Source organism: Leucopleurus acutus (assembly GCF_964270905.1).
Source record: "Leucopleurus acutus genome assembly, chromosome: X".
Taxonomy (NCBI): Eukaryota; Metazoa; Chordata; class Mammalia; order Artiodactyla; family Delphinidae; genus Leucopleurus; species Leucopleurus acutus.
The window spans coordinates 112,174,295-112,197,107 of record NC_139148.1 but is presented as its reverse complement, the minus strand read 5'-3'; the positions used below and the strand labels follow the sequence as shown (position 1 = coordinate 112,197,107).

Genomic DNA, 22,813 nt, shown 5'->3' with positions numbered 1-22,813 from the left:
TTGAAACCCTTGTGTACTGTTGATGGGATTGTAAAATGGCATAACCACCATGGAAAACAGTAGAGATCCTCAAGAAGTTAAAAATGCAATTACCATATCATCCAGAAATCCCACTTCTAGGTATATATCCAAAAAATTTTGAAGTAGGGTCTCAAAGAGACATTTGCACACCCATGTTCATAGCAGTACTATTCATAATAGCCAAGAGGTAGAAGCAACCTAAGTGTCCATTAATGGTTGAATGAATAAAGAAAATGTGATATATACATATAACAGAATATTATTCACCCTTTAAAAGGGAAGAAACCATACCACATGCTACCACACGTATGAACCTTGAAGTCATTATACTAAGTGAAACAAGCCAATCACAAAAGACAAATACTCCTTGATTCCACTCACTTATATAAGGTATCTGAAGTATTCCAATTCATAGAAACAGAAAGCAGAATGGTGGCTACCAGTGGCTGGGGGGAAGGGAGGAAAGGAGAACTGTTTAATGGGTATAGCGTTTCAGTTTTGCAAAATGAATAAGTTCTGGAGATCTGTTGCATAACAATTTGAATATATGTAATACTACTGAACTGTACACTTAAAAATGGTTAAGATGGTAAATTTTATGTTATGCACTTTTAGCACAATAAAAAGATGCATGAAAGAACAGGGAGACAAAGTACAAATTCCCAACAAACCAAGTGCAGCCTCGGCTCTCAATGTATTTACCCGGGCGACCACTGTCTTGGCTGCCCAGACTGGATGTGGGCGTGGAGCGGGAAAGGTGTGCGTGAAGAGAAGAAAGGAAGACTGCTTGCTGCGCCCCAGCCCCCAGCCCCCTGGGGGCTGACGTATGGCCAGGGATCTGTATGTACCTCAGCAACTGCTATAACACTGCCCAAGCCGCCGCCGCTAAGGCGGCTGCCAGCAGCCTAACTGCCGACAGGGGGCAGTGCGACTCCGTGAGTGGCGGCCAGTCGGTCCTCCTGCGGGATCCGGGGCTGGTCTCGGAAGGGAAGGAGGGCGGTCAGATGGAAGAGGGGGAGATCTCAGCAGAGGTGGGAATGGGTCTTTGACGCTTGGCTTCCGGCTCCCAGGCCCCCGGCAGTTAGTGCCTAGCGCTGCCTCTGGCCTGGATTAGCTCTGAACGGTGCTCAGAGATAGGGTTGGTGACCAGGGTAAACTGGGAGGCCTTCCAGGTTGTCAGCAGGACAGGTTCTTTCAACCCTGAGTGTGTGATTCTTTGGTTTATTTGGAGGTATTAGCCTATTGAAGTTTAAGTAGATTGGTCTAAACTAAAAGAATAGTTCTAGAAAAAAAGAAACTTTCTAATTATATCTGACAGAGCTCTCAAAAAAAAAACATTCCAGAGGTGGGAGCTGCTCATCTATTGAATCTTCCTCTTGGGGTCAAGCTGCCTACAAATTTAAGTGAAAAGGTAAACTAACTTTTAATAGTGCTGAAGTGATTTTCTTGACTGTTTTCAGCTTGCTATTAAACTTGAAACACTGCTATGATTCTGCTTTGAGTCAACTTCAATTTCACACACCAAGTGAAGTTAAAATGAGTTGAAGTGTTCAGTGTCTGAACCTCACTTTAATGATAGAAGCCCCCATGATATGCCTCAGCCACCCAATTCAGCTTTATCTCCAACCCAGAGTCTCAACTCTGAAAGGTCGGGGTTTTTTCTGCCTACCCACACGTACCATGCTAATTCCTACTTCTGTGCCTTTGTTCTTCTGGCTCCTGAAACCTGGCATGCACTCCTCCCCTTCCTGACCTTCAATTTGAGCCATCTTTCAAGAGCTACTATATGAAGCCTTTCCCCAGTGTCCCAACCCCCAATTGTCTTATTCTTCCTTAGAATTTACATTGCCCTTGGCCTGCACTATCTCACTCAGCACTGAAAGCACTATTACTGGTTCAGAGTGCTGCACTCACATTTTTACACATTTTAAGTCCTCTGCCTAACACTCCGCACACTGTCCTTAGCTTTAGGCCAAGCCTGAAGGAGGTTGAGAACTCTCTGGTTGAGTGTGTGCTTTGATCACAATAGCAAAAGGTTCTACAGGAATATTTATGACATCCTTACCCTTCCACTCTCTAGGGTGTCATCAAGGATGAGTACAGGGCTCCTTGGTATTTCAGACATTTGTCTAATATATATGATTTTTTAAAGTTTTATTGCTGGAAAACAATATAATTTCTATTTTCAAACCCAATATGTTCTACCCACTCCCATGAATTAGCATTCCTAAAACATACTCAAAGCCTATTTCACTACTAGCAATAACACTCCTTTTTACTTTGTAAATGTAGCCCTCTCTGTTGGTTTCTTCCTCAAATATCTTTTTTTTTAATATTTATTTATTTATTTTTGGCTGTGTTGGGTCTTCGTTTCTGTGCGAGGGCTTTCTCTAGTTGCGGCAAGCGGGGGCCACTCTTCATCGCAGTGCGCGGGCCTTTCACTGTCACGGCCTCTCTTGTTGCGGAGCACAGGCTCCAGAAGCGCAGGCTCAGTAATTGTGGCTCACGGGCCTAGCTGCTCTGTGGCATGTGGGATCTTCCCAGACCAGGGCTCGAACTCGTGTCCCCTGCATTGGCAGGCAGATTCTCAACCACTGCGTCACGAGGGAAGCCCTCTCAAATATCTTTTATTTGCCATATTTATATTGTGTTATTCTGTTATTCACTTGTTAGCTACTTCTTATTTCCTGATTTTTTTCCATACTTAATTATACTGATTTGCTCTATATTATACTGATTCCCCCAAAACGTATGCATTTATTTTTTTACATATAATTCATTTTATTTATTTATTTTTGGCTGAGTTGGTCTTCGTTGTTGCGCGCCGGCTTTCTCTAGTTGCGGCGAGTGGGGGCTACTCTTCTTTGTGCCGTGCGGGCTTCTCATTGCAGTGGCTTCTCTTGTGTGGAGCACGGGCTCTAGGCATGCAGGCTTCAGTAGTTGTGGCTCGTGGGCTCAGTAGTTGTGGCTCGCAGGCTCTAGAGCATAGGCTCAGTAGTTGTGGTGCACAGGCTTAGTTGCTCCGTGGCATGTGGGATCTTCCCGGACCAGGAATCAAACCCGTGTCCCCTGCATTGGCAGGCAGATTCTTAACCACTGCACCACCAGGGAAGCCCAAAACATATGCATTTAATCATGGTCAGGTACTATATTCAACTCCTGTAAAGACTAACTTAGTGGGATCCTTCTTTGTCTTTTGGCAAGATCTCCTCAAGGAAGTAAGACTTTATATTTACACATTTAGTTGTTTTTTTTTTCAACTTAACTTTACCCTCATGACCACCTTTTAAGGTGAAGCTATGACAGGTAGATGGTGGCAGAATTTAGACCAGAACCACAGTCTCCTGATTTCTTAGGCCATGCTCCTTCACCTGACCTTGCTGCTTCCTGAACTGCAAACCACTTTAGCAGAGTGCTACAGAAATGTAATTTAAAGGTCTTTCATATTATTTTGAATGCAAGTGTAAGGGAAATTATAGTATTCTACTGTCTTCTTTTCAATAAGATTAAAATATAACAATGTAATGTACCTGTCTAGCTATTCATTAATCCAAACCTGACAACTGATCCTATTACTTCAACATTTTTAATTGAAGTATAGTTTCTGTACAATATTATATGTTACAGGTATACAACATAGTGATCCACAGTTTTTAAAGGTTATACTCCATTTATAGTTATTATAAAATACTGGCTATAGTCCTTCAACATTTGATAGTAAACTTATTCTCAAGTAATTTATCTATAAATTAATTTGCTTATTAGTATACTATACTTGAGTAGCACCTGTTCACAAACTCCTTAAATTGGTTTTACCATAAAGTAAATAGTAAATACTTTGCCAATTAACCTTGACACTTTGCTTTCAGGAAAAGATACCACGTTAAGTGAAAAGAACAATTTGCCTACTTTTAAAAGTCTGCCCTATGATCTCCCACCGGCAGGTAGTGATGACATAATAAATTCTTCTGTTCAGGGAAACCAATTATTTTGATTGACAATAGAAAGCTTACCCTGGCCTTAATGAATGGATTTGTTCTTTCCTGATAGGTCAGTAGCCAAGGTTTGGTCAACACATGCCATCACCAACAAAAGTCAACATCTAAAAGAAGCAATAATCAACCCACTAACTGCAGCACTGTTTCAATTGCCATCACTGCTGATTGTTTCTCTTCTAGGAAAGATATGGGCTTCCTGTTTAGTTTCACTGTAAATTAAATCATTGCCCAGAAGGATGTCTTTCTTTGCCTTTTTAAGAAAACATTGGTAGTCAGGGAATCCAGCTTCCTTATATAGGTCCCTTGGGAGAGACAAGAGGCTGGCATCAATCAAGTAGTCAGAAACTTACAAAAGAAGCTTTTCAATGGAAAAACAAAGCTAGAACTCATCATGCCCCTTCCTGTCTGCTCCTCTGCTCATATTTAGTATCCTACCTACCTTACAGGAACATTTAGGGCCATATCTCAGTGTCCAGGAATGGGATTGAGGCTGAGGCTGCCACCTCCAGCCTAAAGTCAGCTCTGATAGAGAGGAAGAGAAAGGCATTAGATTTACCCAAATCAGCCTCACTTCAGATTCCCTCTGAAGGAGGGAGTATTCCCTCACTTCAGATTCTTCTTGCATGTTTTATTTTCAACAAACAGCCTAATCACTTCAACAAATTGAGGTTTAAAAGTGTGCTTTCATTCATTTTACACGTAGTACTTTTGAATCTGTGTGTTTGCAGCTTTATCAACCTTCTTATGACTTTAACCTGACTGATTCTTATTGTCAACTTTTGGAAACAAGCTATAAAAGCCTGCATGATCCACATTTAAAAATATACTATAGGCGAAAGGATATCCTGAGGAGATTAAAGAAAGGCGGCTATGTCACCAGCAATAATAAGGTGGGTTGAATCCTGCTTCCTGTTAACCAGAAAAAACATATGGACTTGATAGACGCTTGCTTCTGTACTTCACTGGGAGCCTGTGTCAACTTTTAATTGAGCAATAAAGAATACCTAACAGAAAACTCAATGAATTACTCAGTATTTGAGTAAAGAGAAATCAGGCGGCTGTTTCTAAATAAAATTGTTCCCACTTGATCTGTTTTCTTTGATAAAAGCAAAAGATAAGCACCAAATGATTTGAATATGTAAAGACATATACATACACATTTATTTATTTATGTATTTGCTCTCAGCTGTATTATTAGTGCCTTTCCTCTGGCTCTAAAAGTAATAATGGCACTGTATACCTGTCAAGGAATATTTCCTATACCCTTTGAGAAGACTAGAGACAAAATGGAAACCTAGCAGAATACAGCTTGATAGAATAAATTCTTCTGAAAGTTAACATCATTATTATACTGGTTTTTTTTTTGTTTGTTTGTTTTGTTTTGTTTTTTTACGGTACGCGGGCCTCTCACTGCTGTGGCCTCTCCCGTTGTGGAGCACAGGCTCCGGATGCGCAGGCTCAGCGGCCATGGCTCACGGGCCCAGCTGCTCCGCGGCATGTGGGATCTTCCCGGACCGGGGCACGAACCCGTGTCCCTGCATCGGCAGGCGGACGCTCAACCACTGCGCCACCAGGGAAGCCCTATACTGGTGTTTTAATAACAAATTCATTAAGCATAGTAAATTCTTGATTATGATGTGAACCATATTATTGAAATAATATTATTTAGGTAGAAATTTCCTGGTGATAAACCACTATAGAGAGATATTGCCTTCCAAATTATTACCAAAATATGCTATCACTACCCTTGATTCCAAAATTGTTACTAAAATGAATGTTCTTATGACTCTCTTCTCTGGGAAGTTTCATGATTGTTACAACTTTCTATTTATATATTTGGTTTTTGGTTTTTGTTTTTATAGGTTGTATGTACCTTGAAGGAATTGAATAAGTACAGGCAGTATCTCACCAGTTTAAAACTAGACTTTGAAAGAAACTATATAAGAGAACAAGTAAGTTAAACACTTAAATTTGTTTTATTTGAGGCCTGTAAGAAAGTTTTTATGTAGGTTGTAGAAAAAAGGTTTGGTCTTATACAGAATATTTTCTTATGATATCCTGACCTAGAAGTATTAAGGTAACAAATCAAAAAATATCTCTAAATATCTGTGAGATAAAAATGAGACCTCTGCCTTTCACTTACAGAGAAATTTTCACTTATCTGGAGTGGAGCCACACTAGACTTAAATGCAGGTTAATTAACCATTTGTAAACTATAGGAAGTTTACCAAGCCCTAAACATAAGAAGGCATATCAAAGGACAGGGTTATTTCTGGCCAATATAAAAACTTTTAATTCTTTTTTCTCTCTCAGAAAATGATTGAAAAACAAGTAAATAAGTTGTATGAAACCAAGAGAGCCTGTGACAATTATGACAATACACAGTTCCAAGACTGGCTGTTACAGGAAAGTATACAAACAACTCCAGACCAAGAGCTGTTAATAAAGCAGAGGTATGACCAAAGTTAATGCATCTTTTTGCGGACATATTGTGGACCCCAGAAAGTTGTAAAAGTACTAGAAATAATTGAAAGCAGAATGAAAAAAGTATTAGACACTATTTAATCTCCTGTAGTCTTCAATGTGGAGAGAAAGGAAAGGAGATTAAGAGGTAACAGGGATTGGGAACCTTGGTACCATGGCTAGGGAGGAGAGTTTCTACCTGAGAAACTGGAGTCACTAGGGAGCCCAAGAGGTAAGACAAACTGATATTTGAAGAACAATTCCAAAATCAGATCCCTGACCTTGGGAAACCCAAGTCCATAGTAACAGAGGAAAGAAGGTGTCATTAGCACCTTTCAAACTTAAGTTTAAGGAAATTACTGCAAGATCAAAAAGAGAGAGTTGCTGTAACTTCATCTGATGATAATATAAACAGGTGTTATTCCCCAACCAACTGTGTATGTTCATTCAGCTATTACCCACACACATTCAATGTTACCATTCAGCGGCCAAGCCCATGCCCCAGGAGGCAAAGCGATGAATTATATATAGTTCCTCCTCTTTCTCCTTTATCAGGGATGGGGGCCAGTTCTCCATCACCTGGCTCTTATATTTCATGGATTCATGTCATGATATGCCAGAATATATACTGATTCACCAGAGTGGCAGACTAGTAGTCTACAGACCTATCTATACATGAGAGGTTGTTCAAGAACTTGGGAATTACAGAGAGGCCAGTACCCACTTATTTTTTAAAGGAAATTCAAATCTACTTGTTTTTTGAAGTCAGTGCTTAAGTTGATTTCAGCTGTCTTTGGAAACTCATGTTCCCAGAACTCCTGAGTTATGACTAATCCCCGTGTAAAATGCTTTTAATCACTCTGTTCTATATTTTGCCATTGTCCCAGCCACAACAACAGAGTCTGATAAAATTAGTACATCATGGTGAGTTGGTGGATCTGACTAGCTTAAAAGTCCCTGAAAATCTCTACGTTTCCTGTAGTTCAAGAAATAAAAAGCAACCCAGAAGGTGGTTTGGGAATGTCAGAATAGATAATACCATCATAAGGGAAACACCCAATTTATCTTCACTTATATTTACACTTTTACTTAGATATTTAGATATGATTAGTAGGGAATTAAACAAGCTTGAACACATGGCAGAAAAGCAGAACATACTCCAGATAAAGGAAGAAGAAAGAGGACATTGGGACCACATTCTAAGAAAACTTAGTCTCCGTAGATAAATTGAAGAGGTGAGAAACACCAAATTTTAAATGTTGATGGGAAAATTGTGCATGATTATTTTATTTATAAACATTTTTAACAGTCCCACCATATTACCTGAAGTTATTTCAGGTCTAAAAAGTAAACCACTGTTTATAATTTTTTTAAATAATAAACTGCTATTAATCTTGTATCACTGTTATAACAGACAAGTTTTTAGTTAATACAGTGAGACTGATACCACACATTATATATCCATCACAGTACAGTCACACTTCATCTGCTCTTAAAGTTTTAGAATTTAACTCTAGTGAAAAATAACCATGCCTGTACTCTCACTCCTCAACATTCAGACAAGGCTACTTGTTTAGGTTCTCTGTCAAAATACATTTAAGGTCAACAGATCACATATGATAACCCCCCAAATCCATAAGAGAAAGTCCCCTTGCCAACATCTTTTTAGATCCATCTTTGGAGCCAGGCTTATGTTTGAATTGTTTCCAGTAAGAAAATAATTTCCTTCCTTTTGCCATTCTGTTGCATCCACCAATATATTCTGAATAAAAAAGCAGTTAGATAAGCCCATTCTAAAGCCAATGTAAGATTTTCATTATGGTTGTCCAAATTTCTGTAAGGCCCTTGATTTGACCTAATTCACCTACTGACAAAGACAAAACAAAACAAAAAAAGATTATGAAAGAGAACCCCTGCTGACTACCATGACATTGTGCTCCTTAGGAATGGAAAACAAAAGAAATGTTACTTCTGGGCTTCCCTGGTGGCGCAGTGGTTGAGAGTCCGCCTGCCGATGCAGGGGACACGGGTTCGTGCCCTGGTCCGGGAGGATCCCACATGCCGCGGAGCGGCTGGGCCCGTGAGCCATGGCCGCTGAGCCTGCGCGTCCGGAGCCTGCGCTCCGCAACGGGAGAGGCCACAACAGTGAGAGGCCCGCGTACCGCAAAAACAAACAAAAAAAAAGGAAATGTTACTTCTAACAAAGATTGGAGAAAAAGTAAAAAGAGAAGCAAGAGTTGAGGAACAACATAGAAAAGTCAAAGAAGAAGCTCACCAGAAGGTAGAGTGAGCTTTGACCAATAATTTGGGCTATTTTGAGGACAGGCTTTTGCCAATTTTGATATTTTAAAGTGTGAATTTTCAGAAGTGGCCTAAACTCACAAGGATATCTATTGATGGAGAGAGCGAGTCTGGTCTGAACCTGGACTTCAAGGGCTGGTCTGAAATGCGACCAGTCTCCAGAAAGTAGGAAATGAGTTAAATTAGATCTAGTTATTAAAATATATTCTTCATGCTGGACAACAAAAGGAAACTTACCCTTATTACCTTCCTAGCCTTGTACTCTTTGTGACTTTAGAAATCTCAAGACAGGAATGAGGGCTCCCTTCAAATGTACCATCATATTTGAAGTATTTGTTTTGCATTTCCAGTGGCAAGTTGATATTAAATTTTTAAACATAAAAATTATGCACCACAACTACAGAGCCCATGCACTCTGGAGTCCACGCACCACAATCAGAGAGAGAAAACCCACACACCACAACGAGAGAGAAGCTCACACACCACAACGAAGAGCCTGAGCACCAAAATGAAATTGAGCTATTTGTAATGAGGTGGATAGACCTAGAGTCTGTCATACAGAGTGAAGTAAGTCAGAAAGAGAAAGACAAATACTGTATGCTAACATATATATATGGAATTTAAGAAAAAAAATGTCATGAAGAACCTAGGGGTAAGACAGGAATAAAGACACAGACCTACTAGAGAACGGGCTTGAGGATATGGGGAGGGGGAAGGGTAAGCTGTGACAAAGCGAGAGAGTGGCATGGACATATATACACTACCAAACGTAAAATAGATAGCTAGTGGGAAGCAGCTGCATAGCACGGGAAGATCAGCTTGGTGCTTTGTGACCGCCTGGTGGGGTGGGATAGGGAGGGTGGGAGGGAGGGAGATGCAAGAGGGAAGAGATATGGGAACATATGTATATGTATAACTGATTCACTTTGTTATAAAGCAGAAACTAACACACCATTGTAAAGCAATTATACTCCAATAAAGATGTAAAATATATATATATATATATATTTTAAAAATGTCTCCAGACATGTCCAAATTCCATTATCCCCTGGGATACAAAACTGCCTCCCATTGAGACCCACTACCTATCCTCTCTAATTCCTCCCCACAACCCCATATACAGATTAGGCTATGGCTCCCTCCTGTTGGGCATGAAAGGATAAATAAAATCTATCTTGAATAACTTTGTCATCAGCACTATTAAAAATAAATATTGTGTTTTTTTAAGCTTCTTATCCAAAGATCAAGGAAATGAGTATCACTGCCGGTCACCAGAAATTACACCAAGGACAAAAACGTAATTGTAATATTATGATTAGAAATACTAAAATAGTAATTTGTGTAAAGACTGGATTTGGTACTGATTGCTTTTGCTTATAAGATGGATAAATCCTCTGTCCTCTGTTATAAATGATGGATTTTGAGTAATGCTTACCAACAATGCTACAGCCTCTCTTGCGGTCCTAATTACTCAGTTGGAGTCACTGTCTCCACACGCCTCTGAACAGGACAGCCCACGTTTTGCAGCTGACAACTCTGCAAGCCCAGTGCAGAGCCCTGTCCCCTCCACACACAGCCCCTGCTCCTGATCTCATTTCTGTACTTTTCCATTCCCAAAAAGATCCCAAAGCATTTTTTTACGCTGTGCTTCACTGACTGCTGCCACCACAGCTCCCATACCTTGCTCAGCAGTTCTGCCTCCTAGTGAAGCTCATTGGTTTCACCTGGAGCATCATCCTTGCAAATTGTTCACTGGAGGTGCTTGCTACTGATGTTTCTGAAGCCTATGGCCCTAAAGACCTCGTGAGGATCAAGACCTGGACCAGTGCTTTCTCTCAAAACCCTGCCCTTCCTTAGGCTTTGGACTTTTCAGGCCGAAGTAACTTGTCACTTTACTAGCAGAAGTATTTCATTCTGCCACATATTTTTCTGCAGCAGTGGAGTGTGCAATCAGTGTCACCACTCTTTTTTTTGCGGTACGTGGGCCTCTCACTGCTCTGGCCTCTCCCGTTGCGGAGCACAGGCTCCGGACGCGCAGGCTCAGCGGCCATGGCTCACGGGCCCAGCCACTCCGCGGCATGTGGGATCTTCCCGGACCGGGGCACGAACCCGTGTCCCCTGCATCGGCAGGCAGACTCTCAACCACTGCACCACCAGGGAAGCCCCAGTGTCACCACTCTTATTCCCCTGTTCCTTTTAGAACTGCCCAACTGAGTAGTAGCTGTTGCCATTTTAACATTTCAACCTACTTCTTGAGTTGGCTTCTTTAGCACATGTAGGGCTAGCACTATTTGCTGGATCTAAGTGCCTTCCTTCCTTTTGTTTTCTGGCTCAGTCATTGATTTTTCTAACATACTCCTCTAGATTCTGCCTTTGTGGGGTCCCCAAAATGGCTCAGACCTTCAGAGAGCCTCCCCACTTTTCTGCTTCTTTCCGAAAGATGTTGTCTGGGGCAAGAGGTGTGGCTTATGTTCTTACTCCTTTAAGTGTTAGCAGTATGGGCATCACCAGGGCGCTTATTAGAAATGCAGATTCTCAGGCCCCACCCCAGACCTACTGAGTCAGAATCTGCATTTTCATAAGATCCCCAGTGTATTATATGCACATTAAATTTTGGGAAACACTGGCTTCCATGACCTCGTGGAGGTGGAATAAAGTAAGGGGGCTTGGATGACTTTTTTGTCCTCTGCCTTCTCTGGTCTTCAGAGAGATGCCCTTATCTCCACTGAGATAGTCCTTGGCCTGTTGTCATTCACAGCTGATTTGGCCATCACTGCCATGACTCATGGTCTAGTCTCGCTGGGCTTAGTAGAATCCTCTGGCTTTCCCATTCCACCTCAGCTCTGGCTGGCTGCTCCACTAACACTCGGGATGGAGCCCTCTTACCCCCAGCCTAGTGACTCCCCATGGCAAGCTTCCCAACTAGATTCTCAGCCCTTTCTGGGCCATGTGTATACCACATGGGAACCAAGAGTGGCTTAAGAAAGCAAAACCTCAAGGGGAAATAGGGAGAGGTTGGTAAAAGGGTACAAATTTTCAGCTATAAGATGAATGAGCTCTGAGGAGCCGGTGTATAACATGGCAACTATAGTTGAAACCACTGTTTTGTATAATTAAAATTTGCTAAGAGAGTAGAACTTAAATGTTTTCAACAACAACAACAAATGTAAATATGTGAGGTGATGGATGTGCTAATTAACTAAATGGGGGGAATCCTTTCACAGTATACATATATATCAAATCACCACAATGTATACTTCAACTATCTTACAATTTTATGTCAGTTGTAAGATAGTTAAAGCAAAACTTCAGAGAGAGCCTTGCTCTGCCTGACCACACTGTATTGCAACGTTTCTGGGTCATGCCCCAGGTGAGGAGGAGGCGGCAGGGGCGGGGGTAGCCGAAAAAATCTCTTTCTAGAGTCCAAAACAGAGAGCAGAGCAATAGCTCTTCTTTTCTCTCCATATTAACCTCAGTTATCTGAAGCACCAAGGCCCAAATGTGAAGCCCCATCTTTGCTCTCCAGCCTCTCCCACCACCTTTCCATTTTCCCACCATCTCTGAGCTGCTAAAGGAGTGGACTTTTTTCCCCCTAACTTTTCTTAAGTCATATCCCTTCTTTCTGAGCCCAGATAACTGTTATTGGTGGGCTTAGGGTATCTCCAGTACACTAAAGGAGAATTTTCTAAGTATTCCAGGCTCTTGCTACACAAAAAAGAAGATAAAATTTAGGGAAATTCTTGAGACAATTGCATGGCTTGCAGGTCATACTGTCTTGGCTGTGTCATCGTATTTTGGGATGACAGGTGCTGAATATTACCTGGGTGTTTATCGTGGCATTCCTCCTGTTAAAAATTCTAACCTCCCCTCCCCTAGTTCCACCCCCAGGCAGGTGGATATCCGCCTATGGAAGACTAGGGTAGAGGTCTTGTACTTAGAGAGTCAAAAATGAAAAAAATAATATACAATTTAAAAAATAGCCCTGTTGCATAATGGCTGTTTCGCATCTGTCAAGCCCCAAAAGTGAGCACAGCAAAAGATGGTCTCCAGACCTACATGTAGAAGGCATGATCACTGTAAAAAGTGTAAAATATAGAAAAACATGCAATATATGTAATGTGACAACCGAATAAACTTGGGCAAAAGGCATGAACAACCATTTTACTGAAGACGTACAGATGGCAAATAAGCACACAAAAAACTGTTTAACATTATTAGTCATTAGGGAAATATAAACCAAACCACAGTGAGATAACATTATACACCCTGTAAAATGTCTAGAATTTAAGTAACTGACCATACCAAGTATTTGCAAGGACGTGAAGCAACTAGAACTCTCTGACATTGCAGGTGGGAATGTAAAATGGTACAACCACTGTGGAAAACATTTTGGCAGCCTGAGTCAAACTTACATCTACCACATGATTCAGTCATTCCACTCCTAGGTATGTGCCCACAAGAAATGAAAATATATGTCCACATAAAGACTTGTACATCAATGTCCATAGCAACGTTATTCATAATAGCCAAAAAACTGGAAACAACCCAAATGTCCTTCAGCAGGCAAATGGATAAACTGTACTGCATTCATACCATGGGATACTACTCAGTAACAAAAAGGAAAAAACTATTAATACAGGCAACAATATTGATGAATCTCAAAATAATTATGCTGAATGAAGGAAGCCAGATCACCCCCCCCAAAAAAAAGGATTAGTTCATCCGGTTTGATTCCATTTATAGCAAACTCTAGAAAATGCAAACTAATTTATAGTGAAATAGATCAGTGATTTCTTGGGGGACAGGAGTAGAGAGAGGGATGAACTATAAGGGGGCACAAGGAAACTTTTGGGGGTGATGTAAATGTTTATCTTGATTGTGGTGATGGTTTCATAGGTTTATATACATGCCAAAACTGAACAAATGGTACATTTTAAATATGTTCAGTTTATTGTACTTCAATTATAATTCAATAAAGTTTAAAAATTAAATGATTTCTCTTTCATTTGCTATAGGACCATCTCACCATTTGTATAGTTCTGTAAATATTCCTGAAAAAACATCACCCTCATTATCTTCTCCTCATGATGTACAGAGTAACACAACAGAACAAAAGGTAGAAAGCTGTATGTCTCGGGTGTTTTGTATTGATCATTTATTTATCTGGTTAACTTTCTTGTCTATGGGATAGCCCCTTCACTGGCATGGTACTGATTGGTTAGAAATAATGGGGTTCTACACAGGTCTGGACCCTCTCCTTGGTAGAGAAGGTTCTGAGTCAGCTTCATGCTAAATGTACCATGTAGTTGAGCAGAAACTAACAAATATTCGATGATGATGATGATAGCTAACATTGATTGAGAACCTGCTGTGGGCCAGGTCCTGTGCTAAGCTAGAAGGAAGGAAAAGGGGGGAAAGTAGGTGACATAGGATACAAAGATGGAAAAGACATCATCACTGCTCTTGAGGACTCATCTTCCAGGGATCAGACACACATAAACAGAAGTCCTTACACTCAAAGGAGTGAAGAGTTTTGATTTGTACAAAATGTAGAAGCACATAAGATTTAGAGAATAGTCCTGCCAAGAGAAATCTAAAAATGCTTTATAAAAGGAGGGCTTAATTGAATTAGGTCTTGAAACATGAGTGGGAAGTTTCCAGATGAGTAGATGTGAGGATATGGTGAGGCCGTATTACAGACAGGCTTAAAGTGTTAAGTGAAGGCATGAAAGTTCAAGCCAGCAAAACCATGGCACAGGAGGAAAGCAGACTAAAAAGGTAGGTTGAAGACAGAACTTAGTATACCTTGCTGAGGTATGAATTTATTCTCTCAGTAGTAGGGAGCCGATGCAGGTTTTTGAGTAGGGGTGTGAAATAAGAATGATTTGGGTTTAAAAAGATAATCTGGTTGCAGTGTGTGATATAGATACATAGAGAAAAGAGATTAGAAGCAAGATAGTTTTGAGTCTATTGGGATAGTCCAGATAAAAGTGATAAAGGCCCAAACTAAAGCAGTGACAATGAGGGTAAACAAGAGGCCACAGACTTAAGATATTTCAGAATCAGACTATGTCAGGATTTGGTGACTCAACAGATGAGTAGAACCAGAGAAAGGGAGACGACGATGACGACGATGATGACGATGATGATGATGATGATGATGATGATGATGATGATGATGATTTAATTTTTGTGTATGGGTTTTCTGTGCTCCCATAGTGCTGAGGCTTACCTCTATCTCAGAACTCATTATACTCCATCATATATGCCTGTCCTTTCTACTGGATGATAAACTTCTTGAGGTCGGGAATTATGTACCTTATTTCAGTTACAAGCCGTGTACTCAATAAGCAACAGATTGGATTAAACTAGCCTTATCTGAAATAAACGGAACAATTCTAAGCTTTCTGGAATGGAGCACTGGATGGATTGTTAGGCCTTTAACCAGAATATGGAAGACTGAGAAGTAGCAAGTTTGGAAAGATGGGAGTACCTGAGTACACGATAAGCTTCATTTTAAACTAGTTAAGTTTAGGTACCTGTAAAAGATATCCAGTAAGAGGTTAATAATAGATATTAGCATTGAGACCAGAGCTTAGGAGAGAAGTAGGGGATGAGGGGAAAGGGGAGATACTGTATTAATTTGATTGCTCTAGAGTCAGCAAAAGTCTCTTTTAGAAGGCTGAGTACTAATTAATTTTTTGTCTTGAATGTTAAACCATACAGAAAGATAGAGAAACAATTAAGACATCATATCCTTTAAATGATGGAGGTAAGAAAATGAACAATATTTGCAATTGCTCTGATATCTTCCAGTTAGTTTTATCATATAGTTTTCCAAGTTATGCTTTTTACCCTGATTATAAAATCTATGATTAATTTGATAAAGGAAGATATAAAAATTATTCATGATGTAATTTAGGGCCAGAAGTTAGGGAGTTCAGGCTTGCCCCTGATGGCAGTGGTGGGCCACTGGAAGCTGGTAAGCAGGGGACTTCAAAAAAAGGCCTTTTATACTTAGAGATACTGCCTTAACTTCCATAAATAAATACATCGCTGACTATGGTAATTCTAGACATTATGGCAGCCCAACAAGGAGAACTATATCATTTTTTCTTATTTAAAGGTACCTCTTCTTTCCCCCAGAAATTACAAGTACTTCACTTCAAACTCCAGGTGTTTCTGCAAAAACAGCAAATGTCTATAGACACTCTCTACAGGATACTTCAAAACAAGAGGCAAGTAATATTTCTTCTGTTCCAGATAGACAGAACAAATGACATACGAAATTATGATCAAGATTGGCATAACACAGTTTCATGTATTAAATGACAATTCAGAACAGCCTTATTCCCTGAAATTAACCACCCTATAGTAAGATTTTATAAAAATTGAAATGTGAACCCAAAGGAATAATCCTGTGCTACTTCAGACTTCCAGCACTCATGGTTCTCAGTTATGTTAATGTTGCCATACTCTAAGTGTAGGGAATATCAGTAACAAGCTGTAAGCTAACAAAAGAAAAATGGTGAGCCTGAGAGTTTAAATGTGTTAAATAGATCCAAAATTTGAATATTTGTCTCAATTCTTAATAGAGATTTACCAGAAACAACTTGAGTGTTCCCACTTAGCCCTTAGGTTACAGTCTTCCTAAATGATGATCTTCAAGAGCTTCAAGGTCCATACCTATGCCCTGCAGAAGAATCAATATATTGGGCTTTTGTGAATCATTTCTCTTCTAGTGCTGATGGGTTGTGCAGAGACAGCCATACTGCCTCGCCCTATCCCCTTTGTGACCAGTGATCACTCATCTGATTGCAGGAAGTTGGCCACAGACATTCAGGGTACCTGGTCACAACATATATTACCTCTGTGGGTTGCCAATTTGTCATTCATTATAAGAATCAAATGTACCTCCTTGGCTCCGTTAGCACTGCATTAACTGGCTCACCTGTTCTAAAAAGTTAACATATTTTGCCATATTCTGTGTTAAATGCATAGAAAGTGACAGACCCGATTACATATCTCTTCAAATGTAGCATGTTAGCCACAATATGCTTCTCTATATAAACACATATTTATAAAACACCTGCTGTGTCTAGGGCACTGTGCTACTGTGCTAACATCCATAATCTGTATGCTTAGTATCTAATTCAAGAATCTTAACTACTTTAAGATAGTTTAGTAGTTGCATATCAGGAATTAATAACTTTTTTCACTAGCCTCACTATACAGTCAAAAAAGAAGTATTCTCTGAGTGTAGCATGGACGGCAAACTTAGTACTACATATGTTATCAAAAAAACCCAATAAACGAATTTAGACCATCTGTTTTTAAAGAAGGCTTTAAAATACATTGGACAATATGCATAAATCAAATGGTCACAAATACCTAATTTATTTTGAGAAATAGCATGACCACTTTTATTACAATAGAATCCAATGCTATTTTCCAGCTTATTTCACCCATCCCATCAGTGTCAGGAAATGTACTTCTGGTGGCTTGTGTTCAGCTCTCAGGCCTGGAAAACAAATAAAGTCTACTCTGTTGGATTTATCTTCCTGTATAATTACCTAAGCAGGTAGAGCTCTTGGCCAAATCAAAGAGTCACATCCCTTGTGTGCAGAAAACCTGCTCTGTGCTTTCCAGCTCTCTCAAAACATTTTCCCTATAGTTAACTTTCTTTTAAAACCACACATACTCTTTTTAGCTATTCAACTGATTACCTTCCATTCTGATCAGTGCATTCCTCAGTTAGTTAATTTTAGTAGATTAATGAATTCTATAAGCCTTTGAATTCTGTAAGTAATGTACGTAATGTAAACCAAATGAAACACGTGTATATTATAAATGGACTTTTTAAATCACTTTATTAAATTTCTGTGAGAAATAGATGATGTTCAAATTCTTTGAAAACTCATTTGAGGATTTTCTTTGTTTTTTCTTGTGGCATGTATAGGTGACATATGCTGATGTGAATGGGGAAAAGGCCAAGAAATCAAGCTTAAACTATGAGTCAGGTAAACATTAACAATAACTATTAAGGAAATCCTGCAATCCATTAATGCATTCATTCAACTAACATTTATTGAGCTTTTGCTACATGCCATGCACTATGCTAATTATTGAACACATGAAGTAGAGAAGCCATGGTCCCTATCCTGGATTTTACAGTTTAGTGTAGAACAGTCATGCCAGTAATCACAATCACAATATAATAAGCCCAATAAAGGAGGTATATAAACAAAGTCCACTCTCCATAGGGAAGCCAAGGAAGCTTTTACAGAAGGTGCCACAATTGAGCTGAGACATGAAGGATGAGAAAGAATTTTCTAAGCAGACAAATGGAAAGAGAACCTTCCAGGAGAAGGGAATACATCTACCAAGATATATACATTAGAGCATAGTGGGTTTGTGGAAATAGTTTTTTTTCAGAATTGCTTTAACTAAAAGTTCAAGTTAGAGAATTACAGATGAAGCTTGACTGGTAGATAAGGGTTAGATCATTAAGATTCTGGTAAGCTGTGCCAGGAAATCTACCTTTTATCCTGTTATCGAAGGGCAACTATTGAAGAATATTCACAGGAGCATAATATGGTCAGACTTTGCCTTTTCTGCTCACAGACATAGAAAACAAACATACGGTTACCAAAGGGGAGAGTGGGGGGGGATAAATTAGGAGTTTGGGATTAACAGGTACACACTATTATATATAAAATAAATAAAATACAAGGACCTACTATATAGCACAGGGAACTATATTCAATATCTTGTAATAACCTATAATGGAAAAGAATCTGGAAAAGAATCTGAATCACTTTCCTGTACACCTGTAACACAACATTGTAAATTAACTAGACTTCAAAAAATGACCAAAATAAAGAAAGAAAAAAAAGAATTTGCCTTTTATAAAAAAGGAAAGTGGAAGTAGACGTGAAGAGACTGGAGGCAATGAGACAATAAAAATAACAGTTAGCATATTGAACACTTACTATGTACCAGGAACTATACTAAACTATATTCTCTCATTTAACCCTCCCGACAATAAAAGTATTTTTATCTAACATTTTACACATAAGTAAACTAAGTCTCAGAGTGGTAAATTATCATGCCCAAGATTTCACATAATATGTGGCAAAGCCAGGGTTTTAACCTAGGTCTATCTTGCTCAACCAATCCTAACTGCAATACCATACTGCCCCTTATTACAATTAAGAGGCTATTACAATAGTGAAGGCTAGAAATGAGTCCTGAACAAAGTCAGTGGCAGTGAGGATGAAGAGCTGGGCACAGATTGGACTCAGACTAAGAGGGTCAAATGGATGAGATTTGGTTACTGATTGAATATGGGGGAAGAATGAATTGAAGACAACTCCCAGATTTCTAGTCTGAGCCACTTAATGGATAGTGAATAGTGATGCCATTCAGTTGACAGGCAATACATTAAGATGAACAAGTTTGGAAGAGAAAAAATAAGTTCAGCTTTGAATATGTTGAGTTTGAGATGCCTGAGGGCATCCAAGTGGGACATCTAAATGGAATAGTCAAGGGGGCAGTTGTAGATATTGGTCTGGGATGCATGGGAGAAGCAGTGAAAAGAACACCTTATATCAAAACCTACGGGAAATAATAAAAGCTGTTCCCATAGGTTTGATATAAAGTGTTCTTTTTAAGGTAGATTATACTTTCTCCTTTTTATTCCCTCTTTGACCTAAGAGTTATCCATAAGTATGTTTCTTAATTATCATGAAATTAATATTTTCGGCCACATTTTTAAAGTTAGGTTCAGAGAATGTAGCCTGTAGATCTTTAACACATTGAAGTTGTTAACGTTTTCTTTGTGGCCAAATATGTGACTGATATTTGAAAGTGTTCCATGGACATACAAAAAAATGTATAATTCTTTATTTAAAGGATGTAAGGCTCTAAATGAATTTTAAATTATATTTACTGATTATATTATTCAATTATTATATGTCTTTACTGATTTTTTTGTCTACTAGACTCTTTTCTTACTGCCTGCTAGATGTATCTAGCCATCAAAGAGGTGTATGGAAGTTCTACACTATAATTGTATTTTTATCAAATTCCCATTGCATTTCTAATAGGTTTTACACAGGCTCTTTAGGGTATTTACTGCACCATGTTGCTAGAAACCATAGAAGAGTTCCTTATTCTTTTAACCGCGCCATTATTTATCTATTGCTGAATAACCAAAAAAAAACCCTAAAACCTGGCAGCTTAAAAAAATCATCTCACAGTTTCTGTGGTTAGGAATACAGAAGCAACTTAGCTGGATGGTTCTGATTCAGGGTCTCTCATGAGGTTATGGTCAAGATGTCATCCAGGGCTGCTGCAGTCATCCTAAAGGCTTGACTGCGACTGGAAGATTCACTTCTAAGGTTTCTCACTCACATGACTGTTGGCAGGAAGTCTCAGTTCCTCACCATGTGGGCATCTCCATACATCTCTTGAGCATCCTCATGATATGGCATCTGGCTTCCCCCAGAGTGAGCAATCCAAGAGAAAGGGGCTGAAGCCACACTATATTTTACAACCTAGTCTCAGAAGTTATACACCATCACTTCCACTACATATTCATTAGAAGCAAGTCACTAAGTCCAACCCACACTTAGGAGAAAAGAATTAACCTCCACCACAGGAGGGAGTATTATGAAAGAATTTGTAGATATATTTCAAAAACACCACAACAGTATTATCTTCACACTTTTTTTCAGGTTTGTTCACTATTAATTCCAGCTCCTTCCTTTCCAAAACTGTACACACTCAAAAACATACTCATACACAAAGAAACTCAAGAAGGTACATAAAATTTAAGTAAAACTTCTATGCAGATCGTTGGAATTTACTGGTTATTCACAATACACTTTACATTTATTGGGAGAAAAATAAATAGATATTCACCTTGACTTTGAACTGGCTTTAATTGGTAATACTACCAATACTTTCTAATACTTTCTATTATTCAAAGTATTCTGTTTGTTTAAGACTGTTTAGTCATGATTGTGCACAACTGACATACACCATCCCAGTATTCCTATGGATGTATTCTACATGAAGACTTGCTTTAGTATCATTATCCAGAAATAGTTACTAAAATCCACTTATGGAACTTTGCTAGATGGCATACAAAGCATGTTAGACAGTATTTGAGTGGGAAGAGATTAATGACAGGCAGACTAATGAACAAACATTGAGCCAACGCGTGTGTTAAAGAATTAATTCAAGGGACTTCCCTGGAGGTCCAGTGGTTAAGACTCTGCGCTTCCACTGCAGGGGGTGCGAGTTTGATCCCTGGTTGGGGAACTAAGATCCTGCATGCCACGTGGCGCAGCCAAAAAAAAAGAAGAATTAATTCAACAAATAGATGTTCTTGAGTGCTTACTATATGCCAGGCACTGTAATCTAGTACTCACAATACAGCATAGTAAGTCCTATAACAGAAGGATGTATAGGGTGCTTCAGGAGCATTGACAGAGAATGCGTCTATCTAGGCAGATATCAAGGAAGGCTCTCTGAAGGAGGTGACACAAGCTGAATGAGTCCTAAAAATGAGAAATTTAAGAGGGACACTAGAGTTACAAGGGAAATAGTGAGGGCAGAGGCAAAGGGAACTGAGTGTTGTTCAGTATCTCTGGAGCATAGAATATATGTAGAATGGTGACCAGAGATGAGGCTGGTGAGGAAGGCAATCATCCCAGACCTTAAGGTGTATTTGATGCCTGACTGGTAGTCCCTGGAGGGTTTAAACAGAGCATTGACAGCAGGGAATAAAAGACCTATTAAGATATGTTAATTACCATTTTACAAGTAGCCCATGAAGGATACCAATAAATAGTAATTTTCTTTTTGTCTCTGAAAATTCACCTGCAGCTCCCGGAATCTTCTTTTCTCATGACTCATCAATTAAGTAAATATCTAAGAAAACTTAATAAAGTAATGTGTTGCTTTAAATTAATATTTAAATAATTACACAGGAGTGCTGTTTGAATCCTCCATTCTTGTAGTTTTACTTGTCTGTAGTAAAACTCTCCCCTTTTGCAACCTCTCAGGACTAAGCTAAAACTGTAAAGTAGGCAAAGCTAGCTGTTCGTACTCTTCCACCTCCTTCTCTCTTTGTTCTCCCTTTAGTCCTGTGCCCCCCTGATAGACAGTACTTTAACTCCCCTTTCAGGGAGCACTACTTCTGGGATCTGGACCTATTCTTTTCCCCTGTCCCCACTCAAAAATGCTGCATTACTTTTGCCTTTTCAGGTTACTGGTTTTCTAATGATGATAAATTAGTTTACTATATATTTATTTATTTATTTTTAACATCTTTATTGGTGTATAATTGCTTTACAATGATGTGTTATATATATAGTATTAATGACTTAATCTGTTACCCCCCCTAAGGATATTTGCACTGTAATCCGAAGTAATCAGTCTCTCATGATGCAAAATAAAGGCCAGTGGAGAACTTTTCTTTGGCCTGGGAGCCTTTCACCCCTCAAACCTTGGTGGCCACCCATTCTGCTGATGTCCTATTCCCCTCAAACTTGAATAATAGTTCATGCACATAAAATAACTCCTGATGGAACACACATACCCAACACCATCATCTTTTAAACACTCAACAAACCAAATGAGGTTCAGGATAGTTTTTATAAATCCCAAACTCTGATGCAAATGGTTGGGTAAAGTGAAGTAGTGTGTGGTGGTAAATGGTGTTGATGTTCAGACCAAGGTTTTTAGAAAAGGATTTGGGGGTAGGAGTGATAGCAGTCAGTTTGTCTAATTTGCTGAGGGCTCATGGGATACAAGGATGCTGAAGGAAGGAAACTGACTAGCTCAGTATCAAGGTAGTTTCAAGAAATAAAAGTGAGAGAATAATGATTATGTGTAGTTTTATACAGTGTTAATTCCTGCCTCCCTCTTCCTCCTGACCAACTCCCACCCTAGACTACAGAATCACTTGAGTCTTTTCAATAGCAAATGCTCTGGATACCCTTTTATTAAAAATCAGCTAA

General features: G+C 39.3%; 1 protein-coding gene across 1 annotated transcript; it reads left to right on the top strand.

Annotated features, from left to right (window-relative positions):
• Nucleotides 1-863: 863 nt before the first annotated feature.
• Nucleotides 864-8,772, top strand: LOC309978049 (fibrous sheath-interacting protein 2-like; the record flags this gene model as incomplete). Its single annotated transcript, XM_082864407.1, has 6 exons — nucleotides 864-1,052; nucleotides 4,748-4,909; nucleotides 5,882-5,971; nucleotides 6,333-6,472; nucleotides 8,152-8,191; nucleotides 8,653-8,772. The coding sequence occupies 6 exons, from the start codon at nucleotides 864-866 to the stop codon at nucleotides 8,770-8,772; spliced, it is 741 nt and encodes a 246-aa protein (XP_082720533.1).
• Between the last annotated feature and the right edge of the window lie 14,041 nt (nucleotides 8,773-22,813).